Here is a 23378-nt window from a genome sequence, read left to right on the forward strand (position 1 = left end):
GAGAGGAACTGTACTTATTCACACAGATCTGCAATGTTTTCATTGTGTTAATGTAGACCAAGAGAGACAGGGATGGTGATTTGGTCTAAGCAATAAGAAATCCAGCTATTGCAAGAAGCGGGCAAGTCAGCAAGGCTGGAATTAACTGGAGCAATGGGTGTGGGAGCAGCATCCAAGCAGAGGATCTCTGCAGAGATGGAACTCAGCTCAGATGAAGTCTTCTTGCAAAAGGACAGTGAAAGGCCATACAGACAAGAGCCTGCACTTGGTTCTTATTGCCACAGAATGTTAAATAAAGCAAAGGGAATAAATGGGGAGGTGTTTACATCCATTGGCTGATTTAGAACTTTAGTGATCAATCTTCACTGTGACACAGAACAGAGAATATAGAGCTTGGGAGGCAGATCCACAGCTATTGCAGGACCCTTAATTAGGAGCCAGTAGCAGTTTAGATTAAAGTAGAAGGAGTGGGGAAGGAGAACTGACACTGACTGAAAGGCAGAATGGTTTGGACTATCTGGAGCGCCTTTAATAGATGAGTTAAGGATGGCACGGACACTTCTATCAGCTCATAAGGAACAAGTATATGAGGAATCCAGAGGGCGTGGTCATGCACTTGGTTTAAGGAAGAATAGTGTTTAACACAGTGAGTCTGAGACGGGAGTTCATTAAATAGTATCCTGCAAGATTGGCCACTGGCTGGCGTCTGGGACCTAGGATATTGAGAGTGTTCTTACTGTTCCCTGATAAGAACTGCTCACAGTACTTAAAGCCTTTGGCTATTGGGTGTGTCTGAACACCTGCTTTCCTTCTGAGTGCTGGGACTTTGGAACACAGAAAGCACAGGGCCCTGTGTGATCCACCCACTCCCACAAGCAATGTGACGATTTAAGACACCATGTCCCATGTTTTACCACATTCAGGGCTGCTGGAATAAAGTGCTTTCCTGGCACTTCACTAAGGGAAATCTCTTGGAAGCTTGAGCCAGGTTTCTTCTGGACTTTGCCCCCATGGGACTTTTCCATCTGCTGATTTTGCTTGGTGTTCTTTCACTGACATTAAGCATGGCTGTGAGTGTGACTGCACTATGAGTCATGTGAGCCCTCCTAGGAATATACAGAACTTGTGGGTGGTCTTGGGGACCTCCTATTAAGTTTTAAGTAATAATGTTACGATAATGTGGAAGGCAGAAGGCAGAAGCTCCTGGGTTAGCTCTTGGCTAGAGATCAAAACATGGGCCTCTCAGTAATATGCATTCTCCCCAGACTCAGTGTTCAGTACATCATGACATGGAGAACTAGAATAGATTCAATAAGCACTGACTTAAGAAACTATCAACATAGGTTACTTCCTTCTGGGTGTGCTGGTGTAGAGAGGATAGCATGCTTTGAGAGGTCCTAGACTTAGTGGTATATACTAGTACAGCGACACCAGATCTCAAGTCAGTGGCTCAACCAGCACTCCTGCTGAGCTGTAACCTACCTTTCACAAATGATTCTTGCTTGCCTGAGAACATGCCACATGGTTGCAGATCTCCACCATGTTGCATTTTCAATTAAAACAACTAAATGAGGTGCCTTAAAAGGATGACGTCCAAGCTGCTGGGGTAATAATGCCTCAAACCCCACCAGATTTTATTAGAGTCAAATGACAGTATAAACCAGTAGGAAAATGTGTGCCAACCACAGAAACAGCCATGCCTCAAACTCTTGGAGCACGGAACACTATGCAGTTGGCTGAGAAAGAACTGTGTGGCTTCAAATCATTTTTCGCAATTACTATGTTAGCTATTTCATTGTTTTTGGCAGATATGCCCTCCACACGACAGAACTCAGCTAATTTTCACTCTGCTGATCGGCAAATATGATTCTGGAAAAGCCACCCAGAGAGCTTTCATAAAATCTGAGGCAGTACATTAAAAACATGATCCATTTGTTACTATCAGGTTTCAAAGGACAGATACTAAACATGCCACCCGACATTCACCCCAGGAAGTTCTCAGAGGCTGATCCCAACCACCAGTGTCAGAGCCACAAAGCAAAATCTTCAGGTTATTTTTTCCTTACTTTCCCCAAGTTTTACTTTTAATTACCACATCAAAACTTAAACGATGTATGGGCAAGCACATGGTATTCCACCATGTCTTCAAACAGTTACCATTTATCTGTGGCAGAAACACTCCACATCCTTCCTTTTAGCTTCTTGGAACTTCCAATGTGTCATCCTTGCTACAGTCAGGGTTTTCTGCCTCAGAATGCGGAACTGTCTTCTCTTATGCAACTCTAACGTCATATACGTGGACTGACCCTTTCCTTCCCTGGCTCTCTACTTCTTAGAGTTAAATTTGCCTTTCTTGGGTCAGAAAGAGCATGTTTTAAAAGTTATTTACTATGAGATTCACATTACTGGCTCTTGATTATTATGCAAAAATGCTACCTAGTGCCTTGTCAATTTCCTCTGGTTATTAATATTTAAATGACTACAGGAAACCTACAGTTCCACCCAAGTTTCATTTCTAAATTGTCTTCTTCATATCCACCAAGAGCCCACCTGTTGAATTACAGTAGGGATATGTGTTTGAGGGTGATTTCAAAAACTGTCAACTAGATAACCCTTCCCATAAAGAGAAACATCGTGCCAAAGGGTAATCCCACAATGCATCACGAATAATGTCCCTGAATGAATGAAGGGATTCTAATCATGATGGGGAACTTCAGCCAAGTTCTGTAAGCTTGAAATGTGTGTGAAAACAAATACGCTGTTGAGTTCTCTGATCTATGTAATTGATGTTCCCAGATGTTTGTTGAAGAGTTTTCTTAACCTTACAGTCTTGGTGGTCAAACTAAACTTGCTTCATGGTGCTATTAAAATGGTTCACTGCATCAGCCACATAAGTTCACATGGGTCTGAATTTCTGTGGCTTTTCTATCTGGTAGGTTTTCTCTCTGGAGAATCATGAGAGGATAATTAAGCAAGGATAATATGAAAAGATGTTTTCCCTTAACCTGAAATTTAACCGATTGAAAAATACCCCTTGCTTAGCTCTCCTCGATTTGAAAATGCTGTCAGAAAAAGCAAACGGAAGCTGATCAGGTGTGCTTTAAAATGCCCAAAGGAGTTTCAAAGCCCTCGCCTTCCACCTGATAACTGGGAGACTCAGCAAGCTATGCTCTTACAGCCTCGTGTTCAAGGTAAGGCTGCACAGACGGTTTTTCCACAGAGACTCCTGGACAACAGCATCGCAATAGGGAACTTATAAGGAATGCACAGTCCCACTGTATGCTGAGTAGTAGGAGGAGAAGATTGGCAGTAATCAGGCTCAAACCCTCCAGGTCATTCCGCCGTCTGACGGTTTATGAACCACAGATGCAGAGAGAAACTGGAACCCTAGTGCTGCAGGTGCAGAGACGGATTCCACCCCTGCTCTGGAGGTGACCTTCAGCAAGTTACTTAACACTTACATGTTTTAATATCCTCATCCATAAAGTGCCAATGATAATAATGCCTAAGTCGCTGGAACACTGGCGATAATCTACTACATGAGAGAGTTAGCAAGAGACTTGGTGTAACATGGGGAATTCATTAAATGCAGGCAATTATTTTCTCTGCTACCGTGTGATAGCGTTTGCTCATTCATTTATACAATTTGTATTTATTCAGCATTTGCCACACATGCGCATTAGAACCACCTCACTGCCTGAGGTCCACTCTATCCCGAAACAGAGAGCATTGCTGCCTGGTGGTGGGGCCAGGACTTTCAAAGAATCAGAGCTGCAAACAAAACTATAGCCCCTGCCTGAGGGTCAGTGGCTGCACATCTGTAAGCAACTGCCCGGAAGTTCTAGCATTCCGAAGAGCCACTTGCCCTCAAGCTCTGTTATGTTCATATCAAGTCCTCTGATGCTTTACTGATCTTCTTAGGAGAGATAGGTCGTGTGTATTTATCTACATAGCCAGTGTATGTCATGCCAGCCAGAAGGAAGGCGGAAGTTGATGCAAAAGGCAAAGAGTGGTAATTCTAGTACTGACACTTCTGATTCCTGAACGTGGACCTGAACAGGGCCTGTTAAGGCAGGGGAGAAATTTTACAACCACTATATCCACCACAAACTCTCCAAACTCATGCTTCTAGATACAAGAGGGCTAAGACACAAAGCTAGACAGAATGGTTCTGTACAGCATTTCCAAGGCAGGAAAGGACTTGGGCAAAGCTTTTAAGTGAATTAAAAGAAGCATTCTGCCTTTTATCTCTACTCTTTTGTGACCAATATGAAATGACAAGAATGGGTTCAGGCCACTGAACTGGAGGCAGGAGCCAATGGAGACTCACCAAGTAGCCAGCAGACACTATGGCATGGAATGGAGCTTGGAAAATGGAAGAAAGAAATGTACAGGTGCTTTAGTTAGGCTTCTAATACGCCATCAGGAGTGACAGGAAGACTGCACACTGGACATAGATTCTTACTTTCTTTCTTTTTTCTTCCATTTTTATTAAATTGGGTATTCCTTATTTACATTTCAAATTCTATTTCCTTTCCCAGTTTCCAGGCCATCATCCCCCTAACTCTTCCCCCTCTCTTTCTATATGGGTGTTCCTCTCCCCATCCACCCCCCATCACCACCCCCCCAACAATCCTGTACACCAGAGGCCCAGCTTTGGCAGGACCAAGGGCTTCCCCTTCCACTGGTATCCCTACTAGGCTATTCATTTCTACCTATAAGTTTGGAGCCCAGGGTCCGTCCATGTATAGTCTTTGGGTAGTGGCTTAGTCCCTGGAAGCTCTGGTTGGTTGGCATTGTTGTACATATGGAATCTTGAGCCCCTTCAAGCTCTTCCAGTTCTTTCTCTGATTCCTTCAATGGGGGTCCCGTTCTCAGTTCAGTGGTTTGCTGCTGGCATTCGCCTCTGTATTTGACATATTCTGGCTGTGTCTCTCAGGAGAGATCTACATCCGGTTCCTGTCAGCTTGCACTTCTTAGCTTCATCCATCTTATCTAGTTTGGTGGCTGTATATGTATGGGCCACATGTGGGGCAGGCTCTGAATGGCCATTCACTCCTTCAGTCTCTCACTTTCTTAAAGACTTACTAAAGCAACAAATAAAGTGATTCTGGCAGGGAAACAACAACGTATGATGACACATATGTATGAATACATTATCTATGCTGAGTTAGGTTAATTTTGTGATCGAGAAGCCAAAGCACACTAGTTTTGATGTAACACGGGTACCAGGCATTGCTCAATGCTTCTTGCACAAGCTTTAACTGAACCTTGGCAGTCATCTCTGTAGGTACAGCAGCATGCCTTGCCTCTTCTACTGTGCACACCCGAGAGGCAGTACTCTACAGCGCAGAGCTGGGGCTGACTCTTCTCACTAATGAAATGAAATTTAACACCGAGAAATGAAAGAGAAAACTCTCTAAGGTTTTCAGGGTTAGATGTAAAATCATAACCACTTGATTTCTTGCCTGGGGGAAGCTAAAACAGTACCAAGTGACACCCAATCAGGTTTTTGGTGAGGTTATTCTGGAGAGGAATCAATTGCCACCAGGAACCTGAGTAAACACTTTAAGAGCAGAATTGTCTTCTCTTGTGGAGAATTGTCCTCTGCTGCAGAATCTTTTGGGCGTTCATCTGAAAGCCCAGACATTGTAGAAGACAACATGGCCACTTCTATTCAGTTCTGTTTAGATTTTTAACCAGCAGAACCAATGAGATAATAGTTGCTGTGAAGACAGTACTAGGGGTCCTGGCATGAAGCAATAAATGATTCACATGGGTGAGTGAGGCAGTGTCAGTGAAGTCAAGGAGAGTTTATGGGACTCAAACATAAGCATACTGAGGGAAGCCATAGGTGGTTGAGTAGTTTTACAGATTTAAAGTTCCTGCCTCTCATTCGGTCACAATATGCCTGAAAGATAATCTTAGGTCTGCAATCTGCCTCCTGTTCTTTTCTTTATGAGAACAACAGTATCTTAATAAGAATCTATGAAGTATTTAGCACTATGTTTATCTTGAATGATGCTTGAGGCTCCGTCTTGTTTTTTTTTTTTTTTCTGCCATTACTCTCTGAAGATATTAGAAGTTCATGAGGGGCAGGATTAGCATCTCTCTCAGGATTTAGCACATAGGCGGGGTAGGATTCTCTGCTCATTGATAGGCTATGCATCAGCTTGCCAGTGTGGCATCTCAGCTCTACCAGGCTGAGTGAGCTTCGATCTGAGCCTCAGATTCAGTGTGGATCATGTTATTACAGATGTTTATACAAAATCAGAAAAATGCTCATAAAGCGCTTGGTCCATTGCTTAGAACACAGCAAGCATTAAGCAAGTGTGACCTAGTGCAATCATCACCAAGTGTGTGCACTTTAAAGCACCCCTGCAAACCTCTCAACCTTTCTCATGTGAGACTGAGAAAAATCCAGTGGAAAACAGGGTGCTTTGGGGGGAAAAGGAATGGCAGCCTTCAATCAGGAAGTAGGCCTTGGTCAAAAGAGAGGCCACTGGCCAGTGAAGATGTCTTATAATGTAAAGGTACTTGTTGTGAAGCCGGACAGCCCAACCCAAGTTGCATCTCCAGACCCACATGACAAAAGAAAACAATCTGACTCCCATGAGTCGTCTTTGACATCCACATGGTTGAGTGTACACACACGCACACGCGCGCGCACACACACACACACACACACACACACACACACACATACACACAGTCAGAAGGAAGAGGGAGACAGAGATAGAGAGACAACGTTAGTAATGTAAAATAAAACCAAAAGTATCAACGACAACAAAAAAGGCAGGAGGTCTCTGACGGTGAAGTGGTAGCTCTTGTCCCTTCCGGTGCCCATTCTGTCTCACTCATACAGTGAAAGGAAGAGGGAAGCGTGGTGGCCTACTCTTACCCAGCAGCATGCAAAGGCGGCAGTGAGTCTTCCCCAGGAGAACTGTGACACAAGGCAAGGATGGTCCCTCACCAGACTTTATAAACACTGTCCTATGGAGGCACTTTCGTTTTCCATATTGTTTGTAAAGTTTGTAAATTCACTCCAGTGTTGCCTGGTCAGACATAGCCCCTTAGCTCCCGCTGACACTAATTCTGATGTCCCCCTTTTGTTGTTCATTCCTTCTCTGTCTCAGAGCTAGCACGTTGCCATGTGTCTCTGTCCCCTCAGATGACCCTAGTAAAACCACTACTTGGTTCCCAATCCCTTTGAAGTTCACATCAGGGCTTCTTTCTTTCTCTTTAAACATAACAGAGCTCTCATGTAAGATTTTGCTGGGATTCTAAATGTTTCTACAGCCTTCCGTCTCTAGATCAGTCCAGGGAAATGAGAGTTGTGAGCCATACCAGCCACATTCCTTCTCCACCTCCAAATAAGCACAAGTCTCCGGCACTTCCACTGCATGCGTTTTTACAGGGACACAAACGCAGATTCGAGTGTAGAGCCTTTCCTTAGCGAACCTCAATGCAACAGAACAAATTTATCAACAACATTAATGACCAGAATGCAAAATGGCTGGCAAAGGGAGCCACCATTGTGGTGATTTGAATGATGGATAGTCCCCAGAGGCTCGCGTATTTGAACACTAGGTCCCAGTTGTGGGTGCTGTTTAAGGGGAGGTTATGGAACCTTTAGGAAGTGCAGCCTTGCTGGAACGTGTGTGCCACTGGGAATGACCTCTGAAAGCTTAGTCTCATTCTGCTTCCAATTCAGCCTCTGCTTCCCATTTGAGACTGATACATGATCTCTGTGCTTTTTGCACCTGTTGCAATGCTTGATGCCAAGCCCCTCTGTCATTATAGGCTTTCCCCATAGAACTGTAACCTGAAATACACTTTCTCCCATAGGATACTTTTCATCATGATGTTTTAGGACAGCAATAGAGGAATGGCTGACATGAGTAACAGGAGAGAAGGGTCCAAGACATGGGAGCCCAAAAACTTGATGCCAGAAAAGAAAATGGGGCGAGCTTCTAGAGAAGTCAGTCCTGGGTATAACATCTGTGGTACAGAGTACTGACCCAGAGGGCAGAAGAGCAAAGAGCTCGACAGCCAGCAGGAATAAGAGGCCAGGATCCAGGAAAATATATGAAAAGCATGCAAAAATTCTGTGGCTGTGTGTCTTTTCATCAGTTGGAGACATGTGGAGACGAGACAGAGATTGTAAAACGTAGTGCAGTGGAAAACACCCTGGCAACACTCAGCAATAAAAATTTTCAAGAAAGAGAAACAGCAACAAGAAAAAAAGAGGGCTTTTTACAGCTTACAGAGCAATCTGGTGACATATGGATTCATGATAGAGAATGAGTAATGTCTTAGAAGCCATGTTTCAGCAATCATGTAGCAGAAACTCTAAGACTAGAGAGGTATATGTCCCAGGGAGGCAAGGTCAAGTGTACTAGCACCTTGCTTAACCCAATGAGTTCAGCGAGTTTCCTTTACTGACCCTTAAACTGGCTTCCTTGAATGGGTCAAACACTTCCTGATGCAGGTTAGGTGACAAGTCAAGTGACACTTGCCAGCAGAGTAGTTTCAGTGATGTGCAAGTCCTAGTGTCATCATGAACTCAAGGCACAGAGTTCAGCAGAAGTGAACACGATTGCAAATAGGTCTTCATACACCACAGAACTGGACAACATGACCATAGCCAGCCTTCCCCTGTGAACTTACCATGTACCACATACTTGGCCACTTAGGATCATTGAAGTAAGTCGACTGGGCACGACTGAGGTCATAATCTCTCTTGGTTCGTTTTTTCACCACTTGCTGTTGGATCCACTCCACCTGCCAAGAAGAGAGACATCTGGTGAGTGCTTGGCCCCCGTCACAGTTCACATAACAGAAATGGCAGGCTACAGCATTTCCAGTTTCCTGTCAATGCTGAGTGAGTCAAACTTTATCGTGACAATTACAATCTCCAAGTCCATGTGACTCTCTGGAAAGCCAGTTCTCTTTTATTTCAATACAAGCAGACATTTTAGTCTTTTATAGACCAATAATTTATCTCAACACCAAGCCAGTTTTTCTTTCTTTTTCTTTTCTTTTTTTTAATAAAACCAGGTCACTCATAATTTATTCTAAAGTGACCATGATAATTTTTAGGGTATATTTCTGTTCGTAGTAAAAGTTGGCAAGCTTTATACATGGAGGTTCAATACTAAATATTTCAGGCTTTGTGGGTTCATACCTGATATATCATTTCATTCAGCTCTTGTAGTAGTACAGCTAAGCATACCAGAATGCTGCAGTGGTGTTGAAGTAAATTGTCATAAACAAAACAGACTGGTCTTGACCCACGTGCCTCTTCCCTCTACTGTGAACATATTCTTAAGTATTTTGACATCAGTTTTTTTTAAGGGGGGGTTTGTTTGTTTGTTCATTTGTCTTTTTGAGGCAACATGTCACTGTGCAGCTCTGGCCAGCCTGAAACTCGCCAGGGGCAGTGTTGAACTTGAAGCAGTCTTGCCTTTGCTACCTAAAAGCCGGGACTGCAGATGTACACCACCGCAGCTGGCTAGGCCCACATGGATCTTTAAAAACACAGGATGGTGGAGGAACACTACTAGGTGAATCGAAAAATGTATGCCCTACTCTTATCTCTGGCACAGACCACAGAATCAGTTTCTTGAGCTATGGGCACCCTGCCAGCTCTCAACTTCAAATCTACCACATTCCAGAAAAGCCCTAACATTTAACCATGACCTTTGCTTCAACCATGAGTTTAACACAGCATTTGTAATTTTGTGGCAGAACTATCCTACAAGGATATTTTTAAAAACAGGTTATTATTACGGCAAAAGAGAAAAAAGGCGGGGGCATCTCAAATGCAGGATTAGCCTTGATGTCATTCTTCAACTTGCGGAGGAATGCTCCTTTGACAGCTAACTTTGTCACAATATTTTGAAATTTCCTATCTAGCCATTTATCTTTGTTTTTCACAAAGTCAAAATTGGAATAAGGACATCATATAGCTCAGGGCTATAATCTCTTATCTGCCCACACAAAGATTCAAAATCTCTCTCCTACTTGACTGAAGAATTGAGAAGGGACACAAAGGTGCCTTTCTCAATCAAAATGAAGAAGCCAAAATGGACATTACCTATTTACATGAAATATTTCACTTCTTGGTTCTAAACCATTTTTCTAAGGAATGAAGCCCTCTTGGTTATTCACTCAATAAATATTAAGTGGCAGGTGCTATTCTGGGAATATGAGGATAAGTGAGAAGGATGTGGATTTTTGAAAGACATTCTTGTCAGAGAAATTTACCAAGTATTTTATTATTCTTAGATTCATAAAATTATAATTATTTCTACACAGGATGCCCAATACAGGCACATTTATGACAAGTTTGCCTGTGCAACTTATATTTGCAAACTAAATATAAAAGTACGATTCGTGTATCCTAGTCCAACAAGGGTAAACGGGTTCATTAATGCTGGTCCAAAGAAGGCTTTGGATCCATTTAAGTAAAACTTCTTTCAAAAGTAGAACCTTCATCAATTCCAAAGGGCCAAGGTTTATGTTCAAATATCAAAGCATGTCATATACTTGCTAGTCACTAAGCATTACTAGAAATTAGGGAAGTCTATACTGGGGTGAGACAGATAGTGTTACCCCTTGTAAATACATGCATATTCCCACCACCCCACCATCCCCGCCCCACCATGTGTATACAGGAAGACAGATGCAGTTGTGGGAGAGAGAAAACCAAATGGTGGCCATTTTCCTAGATGAACTGTAGTACTAAAATAGTATGAAACACTTTAAAAATAGCATCTCTCCTGGAAATTTATGAAACGAAAATGTTAGTTACATGTCAGACTAACTTAGATGATGACACAGAAGCTTGACATCCGTGTTTGACTATAAGTCAGTCTGCCTGACCACAGGGCTGCTGTATTCAAAAAGAGGCCCATTGGGGAATGTGTGTGCATACAGCATCAAATACCATGTAATTTGCCTTGCTGCTCTATTGGGCATGAGCCTTTACCCAGAGAAGAAGAAAAGAACCTCTTAGATCACAAATTTTCTGTGATTAAAAAGCCCATACTCAACTATTATCTACCCATCCATCCATCCATCCATCCATCCATCCATCATCCATCCATCCATCCATCCATTCATCCATCTATCCATCCACTATATATGTCCATCCCTTGATAGTTATCCTCAAATTTTATAAGGAGAACTCAGAGGTATTACACTATATACATTTTTATCTCTTGCTAGGAACCTTACTGCAAACAGAAAACTCTTATTTTCATCCAGCTCTACACAACCCAGAAGAGAATAACGCCCTTTCTCTCCACACATTTCATTTCAGTCACATTACATAGTGCAGTTGATTCGGGACATCTCCACCCTCACTCAAACCTTGTCTCCCTCTCCTCTGTAGGCTGAGTGGACACTGGACTTTTACTTCCTAGGAAATCTCCATCTTCTGCTCCTACTTGACAAGCAAAAGCACATTAACTGACGATTGTGTGATGTCTACCCCAGAAGCACAGTTAGATTTTTGTCTTAAGTTCAAAAATCTGCCAACTTACTGGCCCTCTGCGTGGGGTAGTTTATCACCAGCAGGAGTCAAATGTTTTATAGAGAGAAAATATTTTGTAAGCCATTGCTTAAATGCAAATGGGAAACAAATGACAGTAGCAACTTCAAAACATTTCCTATGGTGAGCAGGATATAAGTCTTTAGGTAATAAAATGGAGTGTAGCTAATGACTAAACCAGGTACCGCAATGGATAAAACAGAAAGGAAAGAAACTGACCTCCAATCTATAAGAGAGCACAAACTAAAGGTGCCATACTAAATGACAGGGGAAAAGCAGACCACTTAGTAAATAAGTGTGCCTGAACAGCAAAGAACAGATAACGTGGAAGGTTCCTCTAACGCCAGGACCAATTGTAAATGAATTAGCTGTTTAAATGTAAAAGACTAAAAAGTGAAGCACAGGGACTAAATATTTCTAAATCAGTTAGCTTTTCCTCATTCCTCATAGCTATGTCAAGTACTTCATTGTGATGAGACAGTGACATGACAACCAAAGCCACCTAAGACTGAACTGTGAAGTCATCCTTCCGGATATGATGTAAAGATTGACAAGGTATTGTTAGTATGGAAAGCATAGCTAAGAGCTGCGCTCAATAATGCTTGGGTAGATGCAGCTTTGCTCAGCTCTCTGAATGGCTTTCTATGCAACATCTACAGGAATGGCAAGGAGAGATTTTACTGTGTGTTTATACAGATAAATATGGAAATCTGCATAGTGAAATCGGAAATGAAAACTGCACATACAAGTGAAGACGCTGTAAAACCTGTGCATATGGTGGCACATACAATGGAGTTTATGAGTTGTTTATTACAGTTGCCATAGGACACCTTGTAGGATCTCTGAGTACAACATGGAGAGAGGCGAACATGCCTCCTGGTCCAATTCCTCCTAGTCCACATAGCCCTAGTCTCTATTTTACAAGAAAAACATTTTGTTTGAAGGGACAGAAAATGGAGGTGGAGGTGCCAGCTGGAAGCGATTTTTAGTCATTCCATAAAGATGCAAAAGAGGCATTTAGAGAAATGGTCAGTAAGCAGACTCGCACCTCTAGTGATTTCCCTGACTGAAGCAGTTCCCAGAGAATCAATAGGATTCCATGCTTTGTGCCCTTTTGGGTTAACACCAGGGAAATAAGGGAAGAAAGCATAAAGGTGTTTGTCCTCTGCCCTCCCTTTTCCCTTCTCTGACTTTGAAAACAAAATGGATAGAGCTGGCTTGATTAGAAGGGAAAAGAGGGTGTGTGCACGTACATGCGTGCAGCTGTGTGTTTTCTATGACAAAGAATGCCTGAGGAAGATACCTTGGTACCAACACAGCAACCGAAACCAAATGTCTCATAAATATTCTGAAACTCTGCTCACAAAATGGAAATTACACTGATACAATGATATACATTTTCAATACCAACACTCAAGACGCAGAAGCAGGTAATCTCTATGAGTTTGGGGTCAGCCTGGGCTACAGAGAGAGTTCCAGGCCAATCAGGAGTACAGAGTGAGGCCCTGCCTCTAAATAAATAAATAAATAAATAAATAAATAAATAAATAAATAAATAAATAAATAAATGGAAGGAAAGACAGGAAAAGAAAGTAATGAAGACAAAAGAAAGTAATCAGAATTACCAATTGAAAAAGAATGAAGAAATTTTGTAAAAGAATGTATCAAGAAAAAAGGGTATTCCATTCTGCAATATTTTTTCCTTTTGAGTAAATTACAAGTGAGTCATTAAATACTGAAATAATGTTGTCTTTCTTTTTAAAGAAAGTAAAAAATTGTTCGCAGCTTCTTTGTTTCAGAGAGCAACTTGTAGGCAAATAAAGTGCTATGGCTTATTTAATGGAGAATTTTCACTTGATCTGCTCAGAACAGGCATTTCAAACTTATCAAATAACTTAACTGCTAATGCTGATGTGCTTATATAAAAATGTATCTGGTCAGGAATACATGGGATATTTTAAAGATCATTTAGAAGGAAGTTGTGAAATAAATATTGCATATAGAACTGAAGAGATGGCCCAGGGGTTTAGAATAATGCCTGTTCCTTTAGAGAACCCAGGTTCAATTTCCAATACCCACATGGTGGCTCATACCCATCTGGCCATAGGAGATATTATGCCCTCTTTGGCCTCTCTGGGTCCCAGGCACTCACATGCTACACAGATAAACATCCAAGCATAACACGCATACACGTAAAATAAAAATAATAAATACTGAATGTACTGTTGAAATAGTACAATAGAGACAATATAACCACAATTAAAAAGTTGACTCTACCATAAAACTGTGTATTTCATTGGCCTTTTCTGAGAGCCAACGTTTTAGAAATGTATGATGCAATTCAGTTTTGCTCCATTGGGTTTAATGGAAAAATTCACAGCATTATTGTTAGGAATTCAGTTCACACATCCACACCTTTAGCCTACTCCACTATTGCTTACACTCTCTATATTGAATGTGTTTCCCCCTTCCTCTCTTCTGCTTAGGGAGGAAAGTAAAACAACTGGTTACATCAGATTAAAGCAGGAGAAGGCATTTCCTATTTTCAAAGCCTTCCCTTTGTCCAATCGCCCTCTGAAATATCTACTTGCGCGCCTACTGGGTGGCAGGTACTGTGTTAGATGGGATGTAATGTCAGCAAACAAAAAACTTACTGCCCTCGGGCAGTTTTTGTTCTAGTGGAGATCAGACAGTGTGGTTATATAAATAGATTATAGCATTGATTTTAAAGCCCTGTATGGTACAAAAAGAAATAATGTGAGGAGGTAAGGAGCATTTATGGCAGAAGACTATTTCAGGTAGTCAGACAAGGAAAGACTCCTGGGGAGACCAGATATTTCAATAGAATATTAATTAACAAGGAACTGGCTGCATTAGGAGCTCAAGGAAAAGTTAATAGGCTATGTGACAAGGTACTTTGTGTACTTTTGTCCTTAACTCATCCATACAACATAGATGCCTGCATGATTCCCCCCAGACTCCCCAAGACATACTCATATGGTATTTGACCACATAAACAACAAAGGAGAAGGCAACACAGACATCATGGAAGCACGTTTTCATACAGCTACTTGGCCAGTTCAGAACTCCAAAGTGGAAATGGTCATGGTAAACACATGCCCAGGATGGCAATTTCATGTATAATAGGGACAAATTGTCACAAAGTCCTCTCTGTGGTCAAGGGAAAGGAATCATCTTACATATCTAGGGGTGCTTTTAGGGAAAGAGGTTTTGATATCATCTTTCATTCCCTCAAATTTGAAGTGCAAATCATGGGATCCATGCCATTTCACCAGGATAGCAGCTATAAGATAATGCTTAGGACGAGAGGGGTGTGCATATGAAACACTCCACCATAAGGTATAGATGCAATGTAGCATAGTGGATGTGGACATTGTACTAGAAACGGGAAGACAGAATTCCACCACTGCCACTTCATGAGCAGGGAAAATGACATCCACAGAGAATCTAAATCGAAGCATCCAGTGTGTGTAGTGTGCCTTCTTTAGAAGGGCCAGCAACATGATAGCTTCTGTAGTCAGTGGTGTTGAACTGAACTAATCTATACTAGACATGGGCAATGCAGAACAAAAGAAAAGGAGATGAAGGGGGGCATAATCTCAGTGCTTGGTGGGGGGTCACAATCAGGTTTGCCTACTTTGGGCACACACACACACACACACACACACACACACACACACAAACACACATAGACCATGTTCTTGCAATATGTATTTGCATTTACAAATTGATACTATTGTCAAGAGGCTGCAATGCCTAACTGCTACACAAACTCACAACACCCTTCATAATACACCCAAACAATATAAAGTACCTCGGTGTGACTTTAACCAAGCAAGTAAAAGATCTGTACAATAAGAACTTCAAGATTCTGAAGAAAGAAATTGAAGAAGACATCAGAAGATGGAAAGATGTCCCATGCTCATGGATTGGCAGGACTAATATAGTAAAAATGGCCATTTTACCAAAAGCAATCTACAGATTCAATGCAATCCTCATCAAAATACCAATCCAATTCTTCAAAGAGTTAGACAGAACAATTTGCAAATTCATCTGGAATAACAAAAAACCCAGGATAGCTAAAACTATCCTCAACAATAAAAGGACTTCAGGGGGAATCACTATCCCTGAACTCAAGCAATATTACAGAGCAATAGTGATAAAAACTGCATGGTATTGGTACAGAGATAGACAGATAGACCAATGGAACAGGATTGAAGATCCAGAAATGAACCCACACACCTATGGGCACTTGATTTTTGACAAAGGAGCCAAAACCATCAAATGGAAAAAAGATAGCATTTTCAGCAAATGGTGCTGGTTCAACTGGAGGTCAACATGTAGAAGAATGCAGATCGAATCCATGCTTATCACCCTGTACAAAGCTTAAGTCCAAGTGGATCAAGGACCTCCACATCAAACCAGATACACTCAAACTAATAGAAGAAAAACTAGGGCAGCATCTTGAACACATGGGCACTGGAAAAAATTTCCTGAACAAAACACCAATGGCTTATGCTCTAAGATCAAGAATCGACAAATGGGATCTCATAAAACTGCAAAGCTTCTGTAAGGCAAAGGACACTGTGGTTAGGACAAAATGGCAACCAACAGATTGGGAAAAGATCTTTACCAAGCCTACAACAGATAGAGGGCTTATATCCAAAATATACAAAGAACTCAAGAAGTTAGACCGCAGGGAGACAAATAACCCTATTAAAAAATGGGGTTCAGAGCTAAACAAAGAATTCACAGCTGAGGAATGCCGAATGGCTGAGAAACACCTAAAGAAATGTTCAACATCTTTAGTCATAAGGGAAATGCAAATCAAAACAACCCTGAGATTTCACCTCACACCAGTGAGAATGGCTAAGATCAAAAACTCAGGTGACAGCAGATGCTGGCGAGGATGTGGAGGAAGAGGAACACTCCTCCATTGTTGGTGGGATTGCAAACTGGTACAACCATTCTGGAAATCAGTCTGGAGAATCCTCAGAAAATTGGACATTGAACTACCTGAGGATCCAGCTATACCTCTCTTGGGCATATTCCCACAAGATGCCCCAACATATAAAAAAAGACACGTGCTCCACTATGTTCATAGCAGCCTTATTTATAATAGCCAGAAGCTGGAAAGAACCCAGATGCCCTTCAAAAGAGGAATGGATACAGAAAATGTGGTACATCTACACAATGGAATATTACTCAGCTATCAAAAACAATGACTTTATGAAATTCATAGACAAATGGTTGGAACTGGAAAATATCATCCTGAGTGAGGTAACCCAATCACAGAAAAACACACATGGTATGCACTCATTGATAAGTGGCTATTAGCCCAAATGCTTGAATTACCCTAGATGCCTAGAACACATGAAACTCAAGACGGATGATCAAAACGTGAATGCTTCACTCCTTCTTTAAAAGGGGGAACAAGAATACCCTTGGCAGGGAATAGAGAGGCAAAGATTAAAACAGAGACAGAAGGAACACCCATTCAGAGTCTGCCCCACATGTGGCCCATACATATACAGCCACCCAATTAGACAAGATGGATGAAGCAAAGAAGTGCAGACCGACAGGAGCCGGATGTAGATCTCTCCTGAGAGACACAGCCAGAATACAGCAAATACAGAGGCGAATGCCAGCAGCAAACCACTGAACTGAGAACAGGACCCCCGTTGAAGGAATCAGAGAAAGAACTGGAAGAGCTTGAAGGGGTTCGAGACCCCATATGTACAACAATGCCAAGCAACCAGAGCTTCCAGGGACTAAGCCACTACCTAAAGACTATACATGGACTGACCCTGGACTCTGACCTCACAGGTAGCAATGAATATCCTAGTAAGAGCACCAGTGGAAGGGGAAGCCCTGGGTCCTGCTAAGACTGAACCCCCAGTGAACGTGATTGTTGGGGGGAGGGTGGCAATGGGGGGGAGGGTGGTGAGGGGAACACCCATAAAGAAGGGGAGGGGGGATTGTTTGCCCGGAAACTGGGAAAGGGAACAACATTCGAAATGTAAATAAGAAATACTCAAGTTAATAAAAAAAAAAGAAATATGACAACAATAAAAAAAAGTTTGCATTTTAATTGCAAGGTTTCTTCACTGATTTTAGAGATTAAGAAACTGAATGTTAATATCCATAGTGCCAAAGGTAATGGTTGACAATAGGTTCTCAAATACAGATACGCAGATGTTTTTACCTTGAATCATTCCATTTTCTTGGTACATATCTTCTTCTAGTTAGTAAAAACACAATGGCAGTAAAATTTTAACAGAAAGGATGCAAAAAGCAAGCCAGAGGCCTAGACTTAACCCTACTACATAGCAATGGACTATTCTGTATTCTAATTAGATAGTAGCACATGGATGATCACATGGATAACAATGAACAGCATGCAAAAATATTAACGAGGGATACTTTCCATTACTGTCCTCTGATTTGTTAAAACCAACTCCTCTACCGTTTTTTACCATCTATAATGGAGCCACTTCCTTCACCTCATGAGTCTGTATTTATCTCAAAGGCCATAAAAGACCACAAATACAGATAAATACAGAAAACCAAGAAATATTCAGAAGAGGAAAACTACTATATGACTATAAACAGAAGACCCCGAACAAAGGCTGAACAGAACCAGTGAATCTGATAGCTCTCTAGTCTCACAGACTCATAAAAGATATTGCCGACATATTAATGTTCATTGATGAGCCCATAGCCCAAAGCTTACAGCAAATAAAATGCACATTTGAAAGAAAGTATGAAAGGAAATAATGAGCAAGAAAATGATCAAAATCCTAGTGTTAAAATCAAACAGGAAGAGATATTAAACTGATGGAAAAAATTAGTGCATATTTCTTTAGCACCTAAACACTGAATACTTTATACACTGAAATTTTAATATTCTAACATCAAATATTAATGTTTAATTAAATATACTTATATTTAATTAAATACTAATATCACAACTATAAAAATTTAATAAAATGTTAAATTTCATGTACCTAAATGAAGATGGCATGCGGGCTACTAGCAATAATACTAGTAAGTAATAAATCTTTTGATTTGCAAGGAAGATCATACTTATGATCTTATGATATATATGTACATATATTTGTGTATATATATATGATATATATACATTTATACTTATTTTGTTTGTCATCACCTTTCTGGAAACAATCATCTCAAAGACTTAAGGCTAACTTTCCCTTTGAGGTTAGCACTCTTTAAGCTTCCTGAAGAGTCAACTGAAAGCCAATTCTTTTCCCCTCACGTATATACTTTCTTTGGTACAAGTTTCAGTGTCTTGTAGAAAACATTGCTTTATTTTCTACTTTCTGTTGCTGTGATAAATACCAGGACCAAAAGCAAGGATGAAAGGTTTTATTATAGGAGTTCAAGCCAGGAACCTAGAGGCAGAAACTGAGGCAGAGAGCACAGAGGAACACTGCTTACTGGGTTACATAGAGGGTCAAGGCTTTGGCAGTACAGTGTCCTCTGTTCAAGGATGGCATCGGTACTGTGGACTAAGCCCTCCTACATCATCAATGAACTGTCAAGAAAATGTCCCACCAACAGGTCCAAAAGCCAATCTGATGAAAGTAGTTCAACTGTGGTTGCTATTTCCCAGATAAGCCGAGGTAACAACCAAGACTAACCATCATATTCCCTTATGCCTAGTCATTCGAGGTTTACTAGTGGACAAAAAGAAAAAGAAAAGTTAGTGTTCCTGGACCCAACACACCCTATTTTCCCTTCCTCCTCTGTGTGTGGGTGGTGGGGAGGGTTGGGAATGCATATCAAACTTTAGGACTCACATTGTAAGATCACAATGAAATATACAAAAAAAGAGAAGATGGGGATATGAACTCATTAAATACTTGTTGAATAGCAAAACTGGACCTGAAGAGTCTTTCTTGTTTAAGTTGTAATATAGTCTTCTATTTTAAACCATAGGAGAATTAATTTAATTTAAGAAGAAATTTGAATACAATTTTGATGACTTAAATATTAAAAGGAAATGGAATTCCAAAGAGCCTAAAATCAGTTTTACTATCTGAAATGCCACCAGGGGTTAATTTCACTTTTGATTATGTGAAATCCCTTAATAAGGGAACTGAATTAGAACAGTCCGTGCTTCCGTCCATCTTTGTTCCAGGATCAAGATTACCACACATTTAAAAAAAAATTACAGTGGTAAGACTTCATTCCACATGTGTTTGCCTTTGGAGAACCATCCTTTAAGCATTTTGACGGGTAAGGCAATGCAGTTAGTAAAGTCCACTCAAAACCTAAAGCACATATGGGACATCTCATTCTCTCCTTACCATGGTGTAAGTTTAGATGGCAGCAAAAATCACATCTTTCCCTCCGAACAAAGTTTGAATTTAGCTCAGTGGACTTCGGTTCTCTTTGGCCAGCGCCACAGCTTTGTGCATAAATCACTCCAGATATTCTCAGATCTGTATTTGAAAAACTGGATGCCCTCAAGCTCTAGGTCAACCAAATGAATACAAAGAAGAGCCTTATGTTGCACAGAGAGAAGAAATTGTTCAACGCAACTGAGATTAATATAAAAAGAGGCAAATGTCGGCAAAGGAATGGGTGATTATTTCTCAAAGTAAAGAGCATGAGGTGACCTGTTCACTGTGGGACATTATGTCAGTATCTCTCTTCTCCATGCAACATACCATTTAACCCACACAGGCAACGGTGAGGAAAGATCTGTTCACACAGAAAGAGACACTCCTCCCTTGTGAATAATTCACCTCCATTGCATGCATCATCCAGTTCTCCTGGTTATTTATATGGGGATGACATCGGCTCTTATTTCTGACTCCCGTGGACCCTACTGCTGTGATTTTGATCATAGTGGAAAAATCAGTGAGGAACAATGATTTTCGAAAGTTCCGAATTGGGGACTTGAAGTTTTACTTGTATCTGTATTTTGCTTTTTTAAATGAGGCATTGCGACTAGCCTGGTGGCTTTCATCGCTTAATCTTCATCAGGGTTGGATGAAATCTCCAAAATTAAACACTGAGCATTTCCTTGCTGACAATCACCTGTTTTATAAATTAAGTACTGTTGGGAAAAACAATGTCACTTTTCTCTTCTTGTAAAATGTTAAACGCACAACTTTTAGGCAGAATGTGTACCAGGTTCCCCAAAGGCCAAAGAGTTCAAAGTTAATCAATAACTATTGTGACATCACTGGAGGCTGACAACTGAACAGAGCTCTCCATCATCAGAGAGATGAAAGCCATGAGGATTGATAAAGATCTCTGATGAAGACATCCATCTCTCCCCTCTCCTCTCTCCCCTCTTTCTGTCTCCCTCTGCCCCTCCCTCCTTCTCTCCTTCTCCTGTCCTCTGTGTGTTTTTATATTCGAGTCTTACACTTGGCAGAAGAGCTGGGGGATTTTGCAACCAGAAATGTTGGGACTGTGATAGCCTTGAACATCAGTACCACCCTCTGAAGTAGTCAGCATACAGTTAACTTTGGTTAAGGTCACAGTGAAACATGCCTTTCACACTCCGGGAAAAGCATTTCAAAATCCGTGGGCAAACAGGAAAGGGATTGACATTGTTTCCTCTAAACCCAGTTACTGGAGGCAAACCAAATGTTTTCTCAATCTTTGTAAGATTCCTTCACATCAGAAACCATGTCAGGGCTTCCCGCAAAGTAGTACCTGACATGACTTGTAGGTCATGGCACAGAAAGTCCGGAAAAATGTCTGATAACAGTACAGGGTGGAATTCATACCAGGAGGAGAAAAAACAGGCTTAGCCTAGGTTTTCAGCTCCCTGGCATCCCCTGTGAGTTCTACAGGAGTGCCAAGTCATTACACTGGGGCTTCTTTCCCCTGAACTTATGGCCATAGCACCAACAATTACAGGAATGATGGGGTTGGGGCAAGAGAAAGAAAATGTTTTCACCCCTGTCATCTAACTGGACATTTGTCAGTAGAAGACAGATAATTTCCACCATGAAACTTCCTTCTTTCATGCCATGTGCTTTAGATGCCTGACCCTGAAGTCAATTATATTACTATGATGGACACTGCACCTGGTTGCTCAGAATTGGGGAAGACATAGAGGGTTATCCAATTCTCTCCATCCTCACCCCTCTATCCCTTCAGAGAACTCTACCTGGCACATTCAGAGCCTTGCTTGACAGTGGAGTGAGAGCTGAACGTGTCCAGAGTTCCCAGAAACACTGTTAAGTTTTGAAGATTTGAGAAGGGACTGTCAAGATTCTAGCACCAGAAGGAGCCACTTCTTAGAGACTTCACTCCAGTTTGAGACTTAGCAGCCCAAGGAGACTGAGATGGCTGTCAAGGATGAAAACGTCACTACTGACTAGATGTAGAGGCTCTATTTAGAAGCAGGGAATCCAGTGTCTCTGAGTTTCTCCAGCCCCAACAGAAACTATTCTGTGGTTCACTCAGAGTGTGCACTCCATAAAGATTTGGAAAATAAATGGATTTATTCACTGGTTCTCAGTAAAAGAACCAGTAGATTGTTTTTTTTTTTCAGGCCCCTAAACAACCCAGGGGAAGCAAAAGAGCAAACAGACTTCCAAAACTCTCAAAAGGCAGAGAAAATAACTCTATAGCATAAGGACTATGTAGTCACTATTACTGTTTTCCAGGTACTCTGACTTCCAATGCTAAATCAATAGCCATACATCTTTTTGCAAATATAACTATTTGATTATTTTGTGTGTGCATTTTTTCCAAAATGAAATCTTTCAAACCCATTACATTATTAGCATTACCCAACTCTCCCAAGAAAACCTTCCTGTTCTGTTGAGAGACTGAGGCACAACTGTTAAGTGGCTCGATTAGGTCACACATTAGATTAGCGACATGAAAGTAGAACCCAGTAAAGCAAATCCATGCCCAAATTATTGTCCACAGAGCAGTGGCTCCCTCCCAAAATACTATCTGCAGCTGAAGAGGGACACATGGTTTTCCTCCCCTTTGAGGCATGCCAACATCTCAGTGGCCACAGCTGGACTGGTTGCTATTGTCGAGTACCCTACTAGAGGCGTTGCCTGCAATAAATAAGGAAGAAAGGAAAGGAAAGTAAGAATGGAATGGTGTACACTTGAGCTTTTATCACATAGGCAAGGAGTTTGAGGGGTCCTAAGTCACTCAGATATGAGCACTTTCAAATGGGTTCAGAGACTTATTTGTTCAGTGTCCAAATGACCCAAGAATTACCTGTTGAATAAAAAGTAAAAATCTGACACATACAAAGCGATTCTTAGGCAGAGACTTGGCATGGCTGACAGAAATCCATTTTCCCTCAAGGGCATTTTCTAACTTGTAATTTAAGAGCACATAAAGTTCAAGGCCTGAAGATTTTCCAAATTAAAAATAAAACAAAAATAAAACCCCTTAGAACTATAATCCTTAGTTACCAGCTGCTCTGAACTAGGCAGAATCAACAAGATGAGACAGATAGACATAGATATGACAGACACAGATTATATGAATTAGGTTCTAGGGTACCTGTGGTAAGAAATCTTTGTTCAACTTCTGAAAGGCAGGATGACCTCATTCAGGTTACTTAACCTCTGTGTGAAAAATGAGCAAGACAACAGACCACGAAGACTAATCCGGCAGATTCCAAGCAAATACTGAGCACACTTCCTGCTATAGCAGTAACTCCCAGGAAAGCCTGGTAAACTATTGTATGCCAAGCTACACTGACCATGGAGTACATGTCTTTAATTAAGGCAAGAGACAAAGACTTGAATTGGGGGCTCAACTGACCAGGGTATGACAA

General features: G+C 41.2%; 1 protein-coding gene across 4 annotated transcripts in view; it reads right to left on the reverse strand.

Annotated features, from left to right (window-relative positions):
* Pcsk5 (proprotein convertase subtilisin/kexin type 5) overlaps window positions 1–23378 on the reverse strand; it is a 431011-nt gene that overhangs the window by 331742 nt on the left and 75891 nt on the right. For all 4 annotated transcript variants that reach the window (XM_087575048.1, XM_087575031.1, XM_087575011.1 and 1 more), the window contains exon 3: window positions 8671–8784. Coding sequence is in view for 3 of the 4 variants with exons in the window: in XM_087575031.1 (XP_087431157.1) it covers window positions 8671–8784 (114 nt within the window). In the remaining variant the exon portion in view is untranslated. The remainder of the gene's footprint in view (window positions 1–8670; window positions 8785–23378) is intronic.

This window comes from Rattus norvegicus, chromosome 1, assembly GCF_021556685.1.
Source record: "Rattus norvegicus strain SHRSP/BbbUtx chromosome 1, alternate assembly SHRSP_T2T, whole genome shotgun sequence".
NCBI classification, from domain to species: domain Eukaryota; kingdom Metazoa; phylum Chordata; class Mammalia; order Rodentia; family Muridae; genus Rattus; species Rattus norvegicus.